This window comes from Oncorhynchus nerka, linkage group LG8 (genome assembly GCF_034236695.1).
Source record: "Oncorhynchus nerka isolate Pitt River linkage group LG8, Oner_Uvic_2.0, whole genome shotgun sequence".
Classification (NCBI taxonomy): domain Eukaryota; kingdom Metazoa; phylum Chordata; class Actinopteri; order Salmoniformes; family Salmonidae; genus Oncorhynchus; species Oncorhynchus nerka.
In genome coordinates, this window is record NC_088403.1 from 37,081,230 (window position 1) to 37,097,861 (window position 16,632).

Below are 16,632 nucleotides of genomic sequence, written 5' to 3' on the forward strand. Positions count from 1 at the left end.
CTGAATCGTTCAACGTTCAAATAATTTAACCAGGAAAGTAGTCGGACATTTCCGAGTTTCTAGTATCGATTAGCACATAAAAAAATGTTTATTTAATACCAATGTAGAAAAGTCTGTATACATACAATAAGTACATATACAATGATACCATATGCTAGGGGGTAACGTTACAACAAATGACAGATTATACAAAGACCTTAAAAGAAACACGCATACTGATTGTTTTAACAGCTTTCTTATTAGAATAATGTGCTGCTCAAATTCCTTATAGAAACCACGGAAGAGTGTTTTTTTTTTAAATTAGTGAAGTTACATGTATGAATGTGAAACTTTGCCATTAGCACAATTAGATTTATGAGGTAAAATGCTAGTACGTGAATTCAGCAACTGACAATAGTTGAAAACTGACCGCGTCAACCGCGTCTCAAATCACTTTCGGTAGATCGTACTTGTGATTGGGCGATGGCTAGGAAATGTGAAACGGACCAATCCCTGCAGGGCTTGCTCAGAGGAACCCAGATCCAACATGGCGGAGGGAACTGGGTGTAAATAAACACTCGTTAGACGTTTTAAAAGCTATAGCTAAACAACACTTGCATTTTTGTGTATATGACATATTGTACCGGGGAAGTAAAATGTCAACTGACGGAAACAAGAAACAATTCTGGAAAAGAAACACAGCTAAGGTCCCTGGCAGGTTAGTGACGTGTTCCTTCTTGTTAGCTACATTTACTCACTGCTTGATAGCTAGCTACGTTGCACTATTGAATCTGAAAATGCATATCACACTGACTGTAACGTTAAAACATTAACATTTTCACATACCAAGAATGATTTCTTTCTTTATGTTATACTTTATGGGGTTGTCAAACGTGTGCATGTGACAGTGAGTTCAGAGAACATATCAGCAGCCATTTGCTAGCTTTAAGGCTAGTATAATTTAGTCGGATAGGTAAACAGCTAGCTTAGCTAACCAGCCTAACATTCCTTGCTAGCCAGTTCGCTAACTTGCTAGGGTTTTCATTTAGCTAGCTAGTAGCCTTTTCTGATTGAACTGACTCGTTGTCAGAGCGTATTGTAAACACACCAACAATGAAATAAGACGACTTATTGAACTTCTTTCTGATGTGTAGCCATGTTTCAAGTAACTTCACATTTAGATTAGCTAGCTAACTTACATGCTCATCAAATAATGAAATGGGGCATCACATTGCCAACTTCTGTTTTCAAATGAAACCTGAGTAAACCAAAGTTAGTCTGCTCATTCATGCTCTACGACTTTGCTCCTTATTGGAGTGCACTTTAACTGAATCAAGGCATTAGTTGACAGAGACGTGTTATCCACTGTTCACTATAACACACTGTAATACAGTAATACATTCATTCAATAGATTTCTTGTCAAAGCATAGCAATTGGTCACTGTGTTTTCTTTCCTTTCCACAGCATACAACATGTGTATGGGGCTCAACATCCTCCTTTCGACCCTCTTCTGCATGCTAAGTAAGTGTCTGATTAGTTGTACTGTATAGGCCCAACAGTATGTCTGAGTCACAGATGGCACCCCATTTCCTTCTAGTAATGCACAATATAGGGAATAACGTTGGGACATATTCTATAATATCTATAATATTGGGACATATTCTATAATGGTGACTGTTGGTCCTTTGGGGATTTAAGATGGTCATTCAGGTTGAAGTAGTGAACGTACCTGAAAATCCAGTCAATAAACTGGGTGTGTTTAGCACTTTCAGAAAATACTGAGGCCGACGTTCAATGCTATTGTAACTTCCTTAAGCCTCATACAGCGACATTGCGTTTTGGTACCAGAAGTACCAAAAGTACATTCATTTCCAATGGATCGCTGTGTTTTCCTTGCAGCATTGCATTTCAGAGACAGTTTCAGTGCATTCTGTGTGGTGCATACATTGTATTTATCGAACATATGCATCAAATTGTATGGCTTGACAGAAATGGTAGCAGAAGGTGAATGTTGAACTTTTGCACAGATATCCAGATGATGCTTCATACCATTTTGCGCAATGACGCTGTCAGTGTGATCTATGCGTTAAAGCTATTGTAATTACAGAAACACTGCATGTCCTAGTTTGACTGTCTTTTTAAGCACCCGTTTGACTTGATTGAGAATAGGGAATTATGTCCGCTCCACTTTAGCCTGGCTGTCTAACAGTTTAATCAACACTAGCTACATCGTTGCCTTGCCAAGACAACAGCAGATTGGCTAAAGGGCAATTCCACGGTAACAGAATTAAGCTTTGACTGAGTTTTTTCACTTTCAAATGTATGCCAAACAAAAAACATTGATTCAAAGTTGACCTGACCATACAAATCTATTCACAATGACTATGGTAACGGAATTATGGTAACATCTCCCTTAGGTTTTTATGAGACCACATTTTCCAAGAACTGAAAAATATCGGTTCTGAATTAAGATTCAAAGATGTCTGCAGAAAGATTGTGGTGTCAGCTATGACATGGCACCTTGTTTGAATTTGTTTTATTTTGGTTATTGAACTACAGTCAGTGAGTTGGATTTACACCCGGTAATATAATTATGGTAATGGCATTACAACATGGCTCCTTGATCTGTACTACACAGAAATGCATAATTATGGATATGATATTGTCCTCATATTTTACGAAGCACAGAAGAGGACAGTCCAATACAGCAGAGTTCAGTAAAGTATAGTACTGTATTCTACTGTCCTAATATTATTCTGTACTATTGTATTGGACTGTACTCTATTGTGCTCTACTCACTGTACTGTGCTCTACTCACTAATCTGCACTTACTTCTACGATACAGTTGGTTCAGATTTGGTCCAGATCGTTTTGTCTGGGTGTTAACGTCAAGGCCAGGGTGTCCTGACCAAATGTGAACTACTTTTCAATGTTCATGAACGTCCGGTGCTGGTCGGTGCTCAGTGGGTGAGGATGCTAGTTAATGTAAATGAAAAGAGGGAAAGAGAGATGGGTCATGGGTAGGTGTCAGTAAGACATTAACTGGGACTCAGACTGTTTTAACACTCTTGGTTAGACTACCAGACCACAGAAAGACAGTGACTGTGGTTTGTGACTTATTATTTCCCATTGTAGCCAATTCAGTTGCAGGTATTCCATTACAGTTTTTTTCTCGTGGGGTTATTGGTAACGGATTACGAGTTTTAATCACATAATAATTAGTAAACAAAATTTATATCAGTAAAATCACTAACTACTGGTAGGTCTACCATTCCTTGTTACTTCTGCTAACTTTCATTGTTCTCCCTTATGAGGAAGAGTAATTTGAAAATATCTTAAAGGTATCAGTTTTTGGTAACAGAAATACAAGGTACAAGACAATATTTCTTAAACTTACTGAAGGTAAGCAATTTCTCCAATACTAATATGATATTAGTTGTCAGGGGTCTATACATCAACATTATGGTCTTTTGATGTATTTCTAACACCGTTCATTACTTTTTCTCATAGATTTTTATTCCATTATAATTATTTAACTTTTTACCCCCCAATTATTTGTGATATCAAATTGGTAGTTACAGTCAAGTCCCATTGCTGCAACTCCCGCACGGACTTGAGAGCCGTGTGTCCTCTGAAACACGACCCTGCCAAGCCACATGGGTCTCCCGGTCGCAGCCGGCTGCGACACATCCCGGGATCAAGCCCGGATCTGTAGTGACGTCTCAGGCACTCGGGAGGCCCTTTTCCATTTGATTATCCAGAAATCAAAGCCTTGACTATGCCGAATTTTTAAGATGGAAAATGGTCTATGCCTTCATTTTCACCAAATATATAGTTTTCAATTGACACAATTTTATATGTGCCTATGAACTTCACATGTCGGTGCTCATGTGTCCTTTTTGATGGAAATTCCCTAAAGCAGAGACAGACTGATACCTAGATGGGCTTATTTCTCAGGCTGCCTGGCACCGACTATATATTTGTTTATGATCTGTCTTATCACCATTTGACATCTGTTTAGATTAACACACACAGATCCAAGTTAGGCCTAATAAAATACTCTATATACGTAACAGTATAATATTCTCTCTGCTGGCTCTCTGGGCTGTGCAGTCCAGTCTAGCACAATTCTGAATCTCCACCCATCTGCTCACATACCAGTATACCAAGTATATTCTCCCAACTGTTGGTTCTGGGTTGACAAGGAGGGAGCAGAAATACACGAAGCAGCTGATCTTCAGTAATAGGCTTTTGTTGCTTTGCCATTGAGATTAAAGTGCAGCAAGTTTAATCATGTGGTTGATGTCCACAGAGGGGTTTATTTCAGTTACTTGTTATTGTTAGGCTGAGTTCCATAGTTTTATCACCTGTCAGGAGTGGGCTAGTGACAGGCAGAGTCATATTGAACTTGGCTTTGCTTTTGTTATGCTAATGCTTGGTTTTGAATGAAAATAATTAGATGGAAAGGAAGGGTCCCCCCTCCCTCTCCTTCCACGTGCGCTGTTTTTCAATCTTTGGTGCACACCTGAGTTTCATGGACATGAGAGGAAAAAGGATACATTTAAATAGACTTTTTATTACATTTTCCCCCTGAAGAAAACATCTCTCATACACAAAGGAAGGTTTTCTGTGAGATTGTATTTTTAATTGATTTAATCTCTGCGCAATGATTGTGTACCTTTTACAATAACCATTTTGAAATAATTTAAATAGATGCTGACTCATTGATTGTCCTTGTGGAATGTTTTTGTGGTTGTCTAATTTCTTTCATTATCGTCAGTCAGTTATTTTCAACATTGGCTCGCTGCGTCAACGTGAGAATATCCATCCGTAGCCTGTCAATATAAAAGGCACACCTGCAGTCTGACTAATATAACTTAAAAAGGACCCGTGCATTTTTGGAATTTAGTACAAGATTATGCTCTTTGGCTGAAGTAGGCACTTTTTGACAAACTGTATTTGGCAATTGAATCTTAATGCCATCTAATGGACAGCAAGGTTGTTTGAAGTTGCCTTTCCAGAGTGAATTTGGCTCCCTGTCCTAATCTTTCATGGCCCTTCTGTTCATCCTTTCTAAGTTTTACACCTGTCCTTCAAATCACCATTATTACCAACCCCTTCCACCTTCCGCAAAAATAACATGAATTTGAAAATACATGAATCTTTTTGGTGCTTTTTGATGTCTTCTTTAATGTTTTGGATGACTTGTAGTACCCTAAACTTCTCCTTATGTTTCTCCCTCTCAGTCTAATCAAAGCGGGCAACAAGCCCCAGACGACACCGGGAGGGAAGCCAAAGAAAGCCACCACCTTCCAGGAGTTTGAGAGCATCACCAGCGATGCCTGGGACGTGGGGGACGACGACGACGAGCTACTCGCCATGGCCGCACAGAACCTCAACATCGAGGTCGTCATGGAAACCGCCAACAAGGTGATTCTGTGATGTAAAAACATACACAGCAGTCAGTCATCCTTGGGTGTTTCAAAGGCGCTTATTATGCACTCATAAGTCCTTTTTATGTTAACATATAAGCCCTTATAATACATTCAGCTGTTTGTAAGGAGTTCAAAAATGTAATGTATTGTTATTATCATTATGCAGGTTATCGAGAATCACAGCAAGCAGCAGGAGAAGCAGAGACAGGACGATGCCGGCGCGTCAGAGCTGGAGGAGAGAGAGGAAGAGGACGCAAATGAAGAAGATGAAGAAGAGGAAGAGCAGGGGGAGGAAGGGGAGGAATCAACCCCTGAGGTGTCGTTTGCCTCTGAGCCCAGCCCGCTTGGCGATGGCAGACTTGTGAAGTCACTGAGTGAGGCCCCCATCGGATCACCTAAGGGTAAGTTGACATCTGTCGCACGTTTCTCACTTCTCGGTCTCGCTCTCTCTATCTCTCTTCCTCTCTATCGATCGATCAATCAATCAATCAACAAACAGACAAACAAACAAATGTAAGCTTCAGGTGAGGTGACAGATGCGACTATCAACTTCCTAACTGTCTCCAGTCTCCACCCACTCCTTCTATACACAATATTTCCTCTCTCCTTGCCTCTGCTCTGAGCCTGTTAGGCTTTTCATGTTAATTTGTAAGTGTGGTAACAGCAGCAGAGGGTGGTGTTTGTGTTGTGCTGTAGGGAATGCCTGCCTGCTGTCTGTGGTGGTGCAGGAGATAAGAAAGCAGCCCGTAGCCGCCCTAACACCAGTAGTTATCTCCATGGAGGAGACACTGGCTCAGCACATACTGTCTCGTGTCTGCTCCATTCACCTGTGTTGTTCAGTACACACACACACACACACACACACACACACACACACACACACACACACACACACACGAAGACAGATGCACGTGCACACACATACATACTGCCCCCTGCTCACACACTCCTCTTCCTCCTGTGAGAGACGACATATTATCTCTGATTGTTTTGCTCTCTATTATTGAGTCAACTGTAGTGTTTGGGTAAATTATAAATCATGGTGATAATGCAGTGCCTGTTCAGCTACCCCCTCAATTCTTGTTCTTTGTCTGCATGAAGTGATAGTACTCACACACTCTCCTTTGCATGCTGTGTTCAAACAAAGCTGCCACCTTGAGCTCAACTCATCACATAAAACCGCAGTGTTCGTTTTCCTTTAGTCACATCACTATAATCTTGTTGTGTCTATCTGGTAGCTCCTCTCTACCCACTTCTATGCTCTCCCGTCTGTCTAACCTGGCACTCCCCTGCCTCCCTACCTTCTGATGTGTTGTTGTTGTCTGCTGCTGTGGTCTGTCTCTGTGGACCCAGCTGCCTAGTCCTATATTAGATAATGGCCCACTGCAAGGCTTTCATTAGGCTTCAGCACCCAGCCTGCACTCAGGCTGCTCTCTGCTAATGGACAGACAGAAAGACAGAAAGACAGACAGACAGACAGACAGACAGACAGAGAGTGGGCTGACCTTGACCCTGCAGCACTCTACACCCTCTCTGGGTCCTCCACTGTCCTCCACTGTCCTCTACCTTCTGCTGCTGGGAAAAACTAGACTCTGCCCTGTAATTGCCTGTATTCACGGGTTTCTGTTGCTGGAATGGAGAATGGTGGTTGGGTTACACAGTATTTGTGTGTGTCTGTTTGACGCGTGACTTCAATGGGTGCTCTTGGAGGAAAGGTGCTTCCAACAGGTGTGTGTGCGTGTTTGTCTGTGTGTTTTTGCGTGTGACCAAGTGTGTGTGCATCTTTGTGTGTGTCTGCGTGTTTATTGTTCTCAGTATCTGTCCCCTCTCTCTGTTTATCCAGATGTGTCGCTCCACAGACAGCAGTCCCTGCCCCACCGGCCCACCATCCCCATGGTGGCTCGTATAGCTGACCAGAACACCTCCGGGACCCCAGCCATGACAGAGAGAGAGGCCTCTCGCCTGGACAAGTTCAGACAGGTCCTGGCTGGACCCAACACTGACCTTGGTATGTTTCTGGATATTAATTACACATCTAAGATCAGACGCCTGTAGGAATGGTGGTCATAGGGATCATTGAACCCACAACGTTTGAAGCTCTGATATGTGCTTTGTGTAGGAACGTTACCACTTAACCACACAGGTTCACCCCAATCCTGAACTAAACCATTTGGTGGGAAAAATATCTGATCCTGTATCATTGCTTTGGGTTACAACACCTCTCTGTCTCACCTTGCTAAGATAAAGACATCCTCTTTTAATTTGAAAAAAACCCCACCATTCCCAGCTCTGTGGTATAGAACTCCATCTGAGAAATCAAGCAGTGAAACATCTGCGGTGTTCTAACGATGCCATATGAATAGCTGAGGGGGAACTAAGCTCTGCCATCTGGCCAGTGGCCACCGTGCATAATCCAATGGATTCAAATGATGATTTTAGTTTTTACTTGCTTGTTCTTTAGCTTACTTCTACTGTACTTCTTTGAGATGTTTTTTTATTTTATTTATCCTTTATTGAACTAGGCAAGCCAATTAGAGCAAATCTTATTTACAATGACGGCCAAACCCCGGACGACGCTGGGTCAATTGTGCGCCGCTAGATGTGATGCAGCCTGGATGAGATGAGATGGTGCTTAACTTGTGATCCAAGGCCATAATGGGGTAACGGCAGTAGCTTTGGTATAGTTCTTCTATGGGCATTTAAATGGCCGATTTGAACGTTTTATTGGTTATGCTTTCAACTTCTACGGGCTATTCTGTGGAGGATTTTAAAGTTCTATGGGTGATTTGAAGGAGTCTATTCACCCTTTGACTCCCACTTGTTCTCCTATAAGTTTCAAGGTCTTGTTCTTTGTCAGTCCCCTAATCTTGCAGCATCTGTCTGTCTTATCAGCTCCGTCCTGGAAAGGCATGGGGGCAGATCGCTAGTGAGTTGCATTGGAGCTGCTCAGGCGTGTGAGTGTGTACGTGTTGTCAGACTCACTCTTAGCCCTCTTGTACCCTTGATGATTTTCCCTGCAGTCCCTTTTTGTAATGCTCTGAATGTCCTGTGTGATTGTGTGTGTGCTGTCTGTTCCGCCTCAATGATTTCAGCTTCTGTCGTTGTGCCTGAGCCAGAGGTGAAGGTGTCTTGGTGAGGTTATACCTGTGAGGGAGTCAATGCTATTGAGTCATTGTGATAGCGCTGATTCAACCCACTAGCTGTATCATTTAGTGAGGCTTAGTGTCACCAACTGTCTGTCTAGTCTATACAACCTGAGGTGAGCTACAAGTCATGAGGTGGTTCAGGGTCGTGCAGAGACATATGAGGGCGTAGGAGTGGGGTAAGTGACGCGCTGAATGTCAAAAGACCACGTCCGATTTTGAAAGGCAAAGACCATAACAGGTTCACCTTTTTTTTTGCCACCTGTTCCTTTTCAATAGACACATTTAACCTGGACAGCTCATGACTAAAGAAGGGACCACTATATCAGTTGATACACAAACAGTGGCAAGTTTTTTAAAGTTTTAATGTCACATGTACAAGTACAGTGAAATGCCTTTCTTGCAAACTCAAAACCCAACAATGCAATAATCAATACCAGGAGAAATAAGAATATGAAATACACAAAGTAAGTAAGCATACAATATACTGGAAATATTTAAGTCAGTTCTAATACCATATTTACATGGGCAGGGATACTGGAGTGATGGAGGTAGATATGTAAAGGGATTAGGCAACAGGATGGAAGATAAGATAAACAGAGTAACAGCAGCTTGTATGTGAGCGGGTGTGTAGAGTTCCATGCAATTGAGGGCGTTGCTATTGCCATACTAAGCAGTGATGCAGCCAGTCAATATGCTCTCAATGGTACAGCTGTGGAATCATTTGAGGGCCAATGCCAGACTTTTTTTTAACTTCCAGAGGGGGAAGCAGCACTGTCGCGCCTTCTTCACGACTGTGCGTGTGTGTGCTTGGACCATTTTAAGTCTAGTGATTTGGAAGCAGAGGAACTTGAAGTTGTCTACCTGCACCACAGATGCCCCATTGATGTGGATGGGGGCGTGCTCACCCCCCCCCCCCACACACACACTCTGTTTTCTGTCCACGATCAGCTCCCTGGTCCTGCTGATGTTGAGGGAGCGGTTGTTGCTCCGGCACCAGGTCACTGACCTCCTCCCTGTAGGCTGACTCATCATCGCTGGTGATCAGGCCAACTACCGTTGTGCTGTCAGCGAACTTGATAATGGTTTCATGCGTGGCCACACAGTTGTGGGTGAACAGGGAGTACAGGAGGGGACTAAGCACACACCCCTGTGGGGCACCTGCATTAAGGGTCAGCGTGGCGGAGGTGATGTTGCCTACCCTCACCACCTGGGGTTGTCCCATCAGGAAGTCCAGGATCCAGTGACCTTGGGTGTTCAGACCCAAATTCATAAGCTTGGTGACGAGATTGGAGGGGACAATGGTGTTGAACGTTGAGCTGTAGTCAATGAACATCATTCTCACATAGGTATTCCGCTTATCTAGGTTAGTGAGGACAATGTGGAGTGCAATTGAGATTGCATCAACTATGGATCTGTTGGGGCGGTATGCAAACTGGAGTGGGTCTAGGGAGTCTGGGGTGAGGGAGTTAATGTGTGCCATAACCAGCCTCTCATAGCACATTAACGATTACAGAAGTGAGTGCTACAGGGTAGTAGTCATTGTGGCATGAAGCCTTAACGTTCTTAGGAACAGGATTGATTGTGGTCATCTTAAACATGGGGATTACAGACGGGACAAAGAGATTTTGAAAATTACTATGAATTTGCCTGCCAACCTTTCTGTGCATGCTCTGAGCACGCGCCCTGGAATACCATTGGGGGCTGTGGATTTGAGGGTGTTGACCTGATTTAAAGACCCTTCTCACGTTGGCCTCGGTGAGCGAGATCACCAAATCCTCTGGGTCAGTGACACCAGGCTCAATGTTGTTGTCAAAGCGTGCACAAAATGCATTGAGTTTGTCTGGTAGAGCGGCATCGTTGGGCAGACCATGGTTGGGTCTTCCTTTGTAATCCGTAATGGACTGTAACCACATGCGGCGGGCGGCAGAGTCTGTGTAATAGGATTCCACCTTATTCCTATATGGTTCTTTTTCTTGTTTGACTCTGCGTAGGTCATAGCGGGCCTTCTTGTACTTATTCCATTCTTTGACCGTAGCATCAGGGTTGTCTACAATAGCTCTGTGTGCGGTAGCCCTGTTTAGTTTAACGACAACCTCTGTGTTAATCCAGGGCTTTTGATTGGGGAAGCAGCAAACCCTCACCGTGGGTACAACGTCGCCGATGCATTTTCTAATGAAGCCGGTGACGGAGGTGGTTATCTCGTCAATCAGCACTAGCAAAGCAGTCCTGTAGCATAACCTCTGATTCTGGTGACCATTTCTCAACAGAGTGAATCACGGGTACTTCCTGTTTGAGCTTCTGCTTGTAAACAGGAAGTAAGTCACAATCTGATTTGCCGAATGGCAGACAAGGGAGGGTCTTGTTGCTTTCTTGTGGGTAGAAAAGCAGTCGTCTAGGACTTTGGAGATGTGTTGATGGAAGTTGGGCATCACGTGTCTTCGTGACGGCAAATTAAAATCGCCAGCAACCAGAAAGGCAGCCTCTGGGTGTAGGTTTTCCTGCTTGTTTATAGCCTTGTACAGTTTGTTAAGCGCTAGCTTGTTCTTTTTATTGTCCTGAGGTGGAATGTATACAGCATTCACGATAACAGCTGAAAACTCCCTCGGGAGGTAGAAAGGTCGGCATTTGACCATCAGGTATTCCAAGATAGGTGAGCAGTGGGTCAACACTTCCACCGAGCTGGAATTAACACATCAGTTGGATTTGATGAAGAGGCAACCCCCCCCCATCGATTTCCCCGACTCCACTGTCCTGTCCTCCATGTGAATGGAGAATCCATCGAGTTGGATAGCCGTGGGGGTATCTTGTCCGAGAGACATGTTTATGAAAAACAAAGAATATTGCAGTTCCCCCTTACAAAAATGTACAATGGAAAAAAAAATGGCAGTGGTATTTTCCGTGGTAGTGACCAAAAAGCATGACATTTTTTTAATTGGACTTGCTACCTTGGTACAAATATTAACCATGGTAGTACAATGAAAAAAATACTATGGTTTTGTACTAGCATACATGAAAGCATGGTAGTTGTTTACAATGTATTATGATGTTGTGTGTCCCACCGTTTTTGGGGGGAAAGTGACCAAAAACATAGTAAAATATGGTACTTGGCTAGTCCCGTGTAGCTCAGTTGGTAGAGCATGGCACATGCAACACCAGGGTTGTGGGTTCATTTCCTACAGGGGACCAGTACGAAAAAGTGTGAAAATGTATGCTCTCATTACCTAAAGTCGCTCTGGATAAGAGCGTCTGCTAAATGACAAATGAAAAATGTACTCACGTGATGCAACATTGACTACTTCAAATGCAAAGCGTAGGCCTAGTTCCCTCTTAAACCCCTTTAGCTCATAGTGAACCACAACACACTTGGTCTTGTTGTGTACCCTCTTAAAACTTGGGACCTGGATAGAGTATGGTGAGAAGAATGCATTCTGAAACCTTGAAGAATTAAAAACGTTAGTTTTTGGTACTTCTCTCATCAATACAGTTTTCAGTTGGCTCTCTCTCATTCAACTGACTTGGCTACTCGATTCTAAATAGCCAACATACACTATATATACAAAAGTATGTGGACACCCCTTCAAATTAGTGGATTCGGCTATTTCAGCCACACCTGTTGCTGACAGGTGTATAAAATCGAGCACACAGCCATGCAATCTCCATAGCCAAACATTGGCAGTAGAATGGCCTTACTTAGAGCTCCGTGAATTTCAACGTGGCACCGTCATAGAATGCCACCTTTCCAACAAGTCAGTTTGCAAAATTTCTGCCCAGCTGGAGATGCCGCGGTCAACAGTAAGTGCTGTTATTGTGAAGTGGAAATGTCTAGGAGCAACAACGGCTCAGCCGCGAAGTGGTAGGCCACACAAGCTCAGAGAACAAGACCGCCGAGTGCTGAAAATCGTATGTCCTCAGTTGCAACACTCACTACTGAATTCCAAACTGCCTCTGGAAACAACGTCAGCACAATAACTGTTCGTTGGTAGCTTCATGAAATGGGTTTCCATGGCCTAGCAGCAGCACACAAGCCGAAGATCACCATGCACAATGCCAAGCGTTGGCTGGAGAGGTGTAAAGCTCACCATAATTGCACTCTTGATTAGTGGAAATGTGTTTTCCGGTGTGATGAATCTAGTAGTAGTCTGACGGATGAATCTGGGGTTGGTGGATGCCAGGAGAACACTACATGCCCCAATGCATAGTGCCAACTGTAACTTTTGGTGGAGTAGGAATAATGGTCTGGAGCTCTTTTTCATGGTGTGGGCTATGCCCCTTAGTTCCAGTGATGGGAAATCTTAACACTACAGCATACAATGACATTCTAGACAAATCTGTGCTTCCAACTTTGTGGCAGTTTGGCTAAGGCCCTTTCCTGTTTCAGCATGACAATGACCCTGTGCACAAAGCGAGGTCCATACAGAAATGGTTTGTCGCGTTTGTTGTGGAATAACTTGACTGGCTTGCACAGAGCCCTGACCTCAACCCTATCGAACTCCTTTGGGATGAATTGGAATGACGACTGTGAGTCAGGCCTAATCGCCCAACATCAGTGCCCGTCCTCACTAATGCTCTTGTGGCTGAATGGAAGCAAGTCCCCACAGCAATGTTCTAACATCTCGTGGAAAGCCTTCCCAGAATAGTGGAGGTTGTTATAGCAGAAAAGGGGGGACCAACTCTCATATAAATGCCCGTGATTTTTGAATGAGATGTTTGACGAGCAGTTTTGGTCATGCAGTGTATACATTCTTATCTCATAGATACATTTGAATTATGTAATTCTTATTATTCACTGGGTTGTTAAAACCATGAATGCTGATTGGCTGACAAAACATTTATTTTTACTGCTCCAGTAACGTTGGTAACCAGTTTATAATAGCAATTAGGCACCTCAGCGCTTTGTGGTATATGGCCAATATACCACGGCTGCGGGCTGTATATATGCACTCCGCGTTGCGTCGTGCTTAAGAACAGCCCTTAGCCGTGTTATATTGGCCATATACCACACCCCCTCGGGCCTTGTTGCTTAAACATATCCCTAAAAACACCAAGTTACAATGTTTCCTTTGTGTATACTATGTGAATGTTTGTTGGTCCTGTCACCATGACTATGATAGGCTAGCTTGACTGAAGCTAACTTTACCTGGCATTATCTTCTATGCTAACGGACTTTTATTAATTAATTAAACTATCAAAACATCATCGGAAAATGACAATTGGCTATATTATTACAATCCGCTTAACTTGGTGTTTCATACCCTATGCTTTATAACTCTCTCACCGTAATGGTAACATTTCAAATATTTTGTTTTTCTGGTGGTTCTCTCACTGACTCACTAACTAGGCAGTCTAGCGCAGGAGCCACTGTAGCGTGAGAGCGTGTGAAGAAACCACTAGAGCGAGCGGCTCTCTCTGTGGGCCAAAACAAGCACAGCACCCCTTGACTATAACTACTGTAAATTATTCCAAAATTCCAAAGATAAGGCTACCAGATATCTCACATTCTCCCATATTTCAGGTTGGCAACACAGGGAACCCAAATATGAGCAAAAAAAAACAGTACTATTAATATTGAAAGTATTTCCCCTTTTTCACAGCAACAGTTTACCTTTTTCTTTGACGTTACAGACAAACTAGGACCAACAATGGTAGCTGCCTCTGACTTTATTAGAAATTTGCCCATACAGGTAAATAAATTCATCAATATAATGCCAACCAACCTCTTTTGACCTTGTGGGGTTTTATTTATTTAAAGCATAATTATATTGTACAACTGTAAATCACAATTAATAAAGATGGTACCGTATGATAATTTTTGGTTGAATTTGTAATGCAGTTTCAAACCATGCTATTTCAATGAGGCAATACTATGGTATTATTTAGGATCATTGCAGTACCATCATACTTCAAAGCTAAAACCATGGTACATTTCCATGATTGACTATATCATGGTATAAGTGAAAGTATCATAGTAGGACCATGGTACATTTTTGTAAGGGCCGAGAGTCTCGTTTGTAGCAAATCTTAGATCGGAGGTCATCTATCTTATTATCAAGTGACTGTACATTAGCCAGTAGAATGGAGGGAAGAGGTGGCCGGTTTTCCCTTCGCGTTAATCTCACCAGGATCCCCCTCTCTTGTCTCTGTAACGCTGGCGTTTTGCCTTTCGGGTAACCCGAAAATTACAGAGAGAGCCTAGGGCAGATGAGTCGAATTAGAAGCCGGAATTGGGGTAAGTAAACTGCCGATCTGATGTTCAAGAGTTCTTGTCGGTTGTAAGAAATAATAGCGGATACATTTAATGAAAATCGAGTAAAAATAAATGACAAAATAATCACAAAATAGCAAAGTTGGGTCTAAGCTTGCAAAACGGCAGCAATCCAGGATGGCGAGGTCATACGAGGATTTAAAGCCATCCATATACCGATGCATGTCTTCATCTGTCTCTCTATTATTCTAGTGTCCTGGGAGGAGGATGAGAGAAAGAGGGATGGATGGAGGCCGGGTCAGGCAGCAGTGTACAGTCAGTGATTCTAAGCCTGTCAACATTGATTATACCAGGCCTGCAGTCGGGATCTGCTTTTTAAATGGAGTTGTCGCTGCTTTATTACATATCCAAACTGACTAGTGTTAGCAATTTACGTTATTCTTCAATAACACAAACTCCAAAGCAAATCAGGGGGAGAAGAATAGGTTTATTTGAGAAGGACAAATCAAGATGTTATGCGAGGTAGATGTTCAGTCTCCCCTCTCCTCAGCTTTTCTCCACCGAACAAAGGAACAGGATGCCATTTATAGCCCCCCATGTACTGAATGTGGAAGACAACCACATGACTAAGCCTAGATCATCTGGAATGTAATCATGATATTTAGCGCCCTCAGTCCTGATCTTTTGGATTAGGCCAGTTATTTCCTCAGAATTATCAGGAATATAAACACAGTATTCAGAAGATAATCAAGGGCCAAACGATTTTGCATTGCCACAGACCGAGATGGCAACCATCTCGGCTGTAATTAACTCTAGACTCTCAGCTGTACTATTAGCTAGGATTTCTAAAGAGCTAGCCTTATTAATAACTTCCCGTGCTATTTTAGAAATATCATCAGTGGGAAAATCAATCGCAGAGAATCTCTCCGTTTCTGTAATCCCACGTTTATGACTGGGGTACGACATATCCCAAATAACACGACCCTTGCCTCAACTTTGGTAACCAGGAATAGATATAGGATCCGCAGATAAAGTAAGTCCCATTAGGAGCTATCATGCCATTATTGATGATATTACTGAAGGTATTGGCATAAAAGTAGTCATAGTGTTATTACTGAGTCAATTCAGCAGACGTTAGACATTCCGCGACCTTAGTACCATCACAGGCAGATAGGTAGATCTGTTGTCTGATCACACTTACTGTCCTATTTTGACAAACGCATGCATCCTGGTGCAGTTGATACAAATTCCTAGAGAGTGACCTATTTAACATAACCACCCAACAGGGGCATGTGTAATAACTAGGTAAGGTGGTCGCAGATTAGTGTCATTGGTAATCTCGATTGATGGAAGGAACTGCAGAACTAGGTACTCTCGCATGATTGATTAGCAATCGGGGGACCAATCAGTTCTTTATTCTCCAGGCCCTGCTTTGTCATCGATATCGACAACATTGCAATGAATGATATGTGTCCCATCGCGATTTTTCCCTGAACTTTTACTGCTGACCTCGTTATGAGCAAACCTTGATAAGGACCTTCCCGTGTTGGCCCTAATGTGTCTGTCACATATTTTTGTACCATCACAAACTGTCCCGGCACTACGTCATGTCCCCCTCGGGAGTTATTCCCCATTAGAGAGTTGAATGCAATAGTTAAGCATTGTCGTGTTCAAGTAATGTGGTATCTGTAGAATACATCAGAGTAGCTGGATTACATGGTGTCTTTTCAACTATACCCATGTCCCATAGATCTTTTTACTCACTACTTTAGTAGCATCCATAGCTTCCTTGCTAGTGGGATATTGTTTTGTGCAAGGTGGTGCAACACCTGTCAAGCACACTGGTTCCATATCCAAAGTTCCACACTC

The 16,632-nt window shown here is 42.8% G+C and overlaps 1 protein-coding gene across 1 annotated transcript in view; it reads left to right on the forward strand.

Annotated features, from left to right (window-relative positions):
- Nucleotides 1-503: 503 nt before the first annotated feature.
- The window catches only part of LOC115133248 (TBC1 domain family member 22B-like), a 190,671-nt gene continuing 174,542 nt past the window's right edge, over nt 504-16,632 (forward strand). Inside the window, exons 1-5 of the mRNA XM_029666289.2 lie at nt 504-697; nt 1,445-1,501; nt 5,227-5,410; nt 5,582-5,816; nt 7,259-7,423. Coding sequence (XP_029522149.2) covers nt 636-697; nt 1,445-1,501; nt 5,227-5,410; nt 5,582-5,816; nt 7,259-7,423 — 703 coding nt within the window. The 5' untranslated portion in view covers nt 504-635. The remainder of the gene's footprint in view (nt 698-1,444; nt 1,502-5,226; nt 5,411-5,581; nt 5,817-7,258; nt 7,424-16,632) is intronic.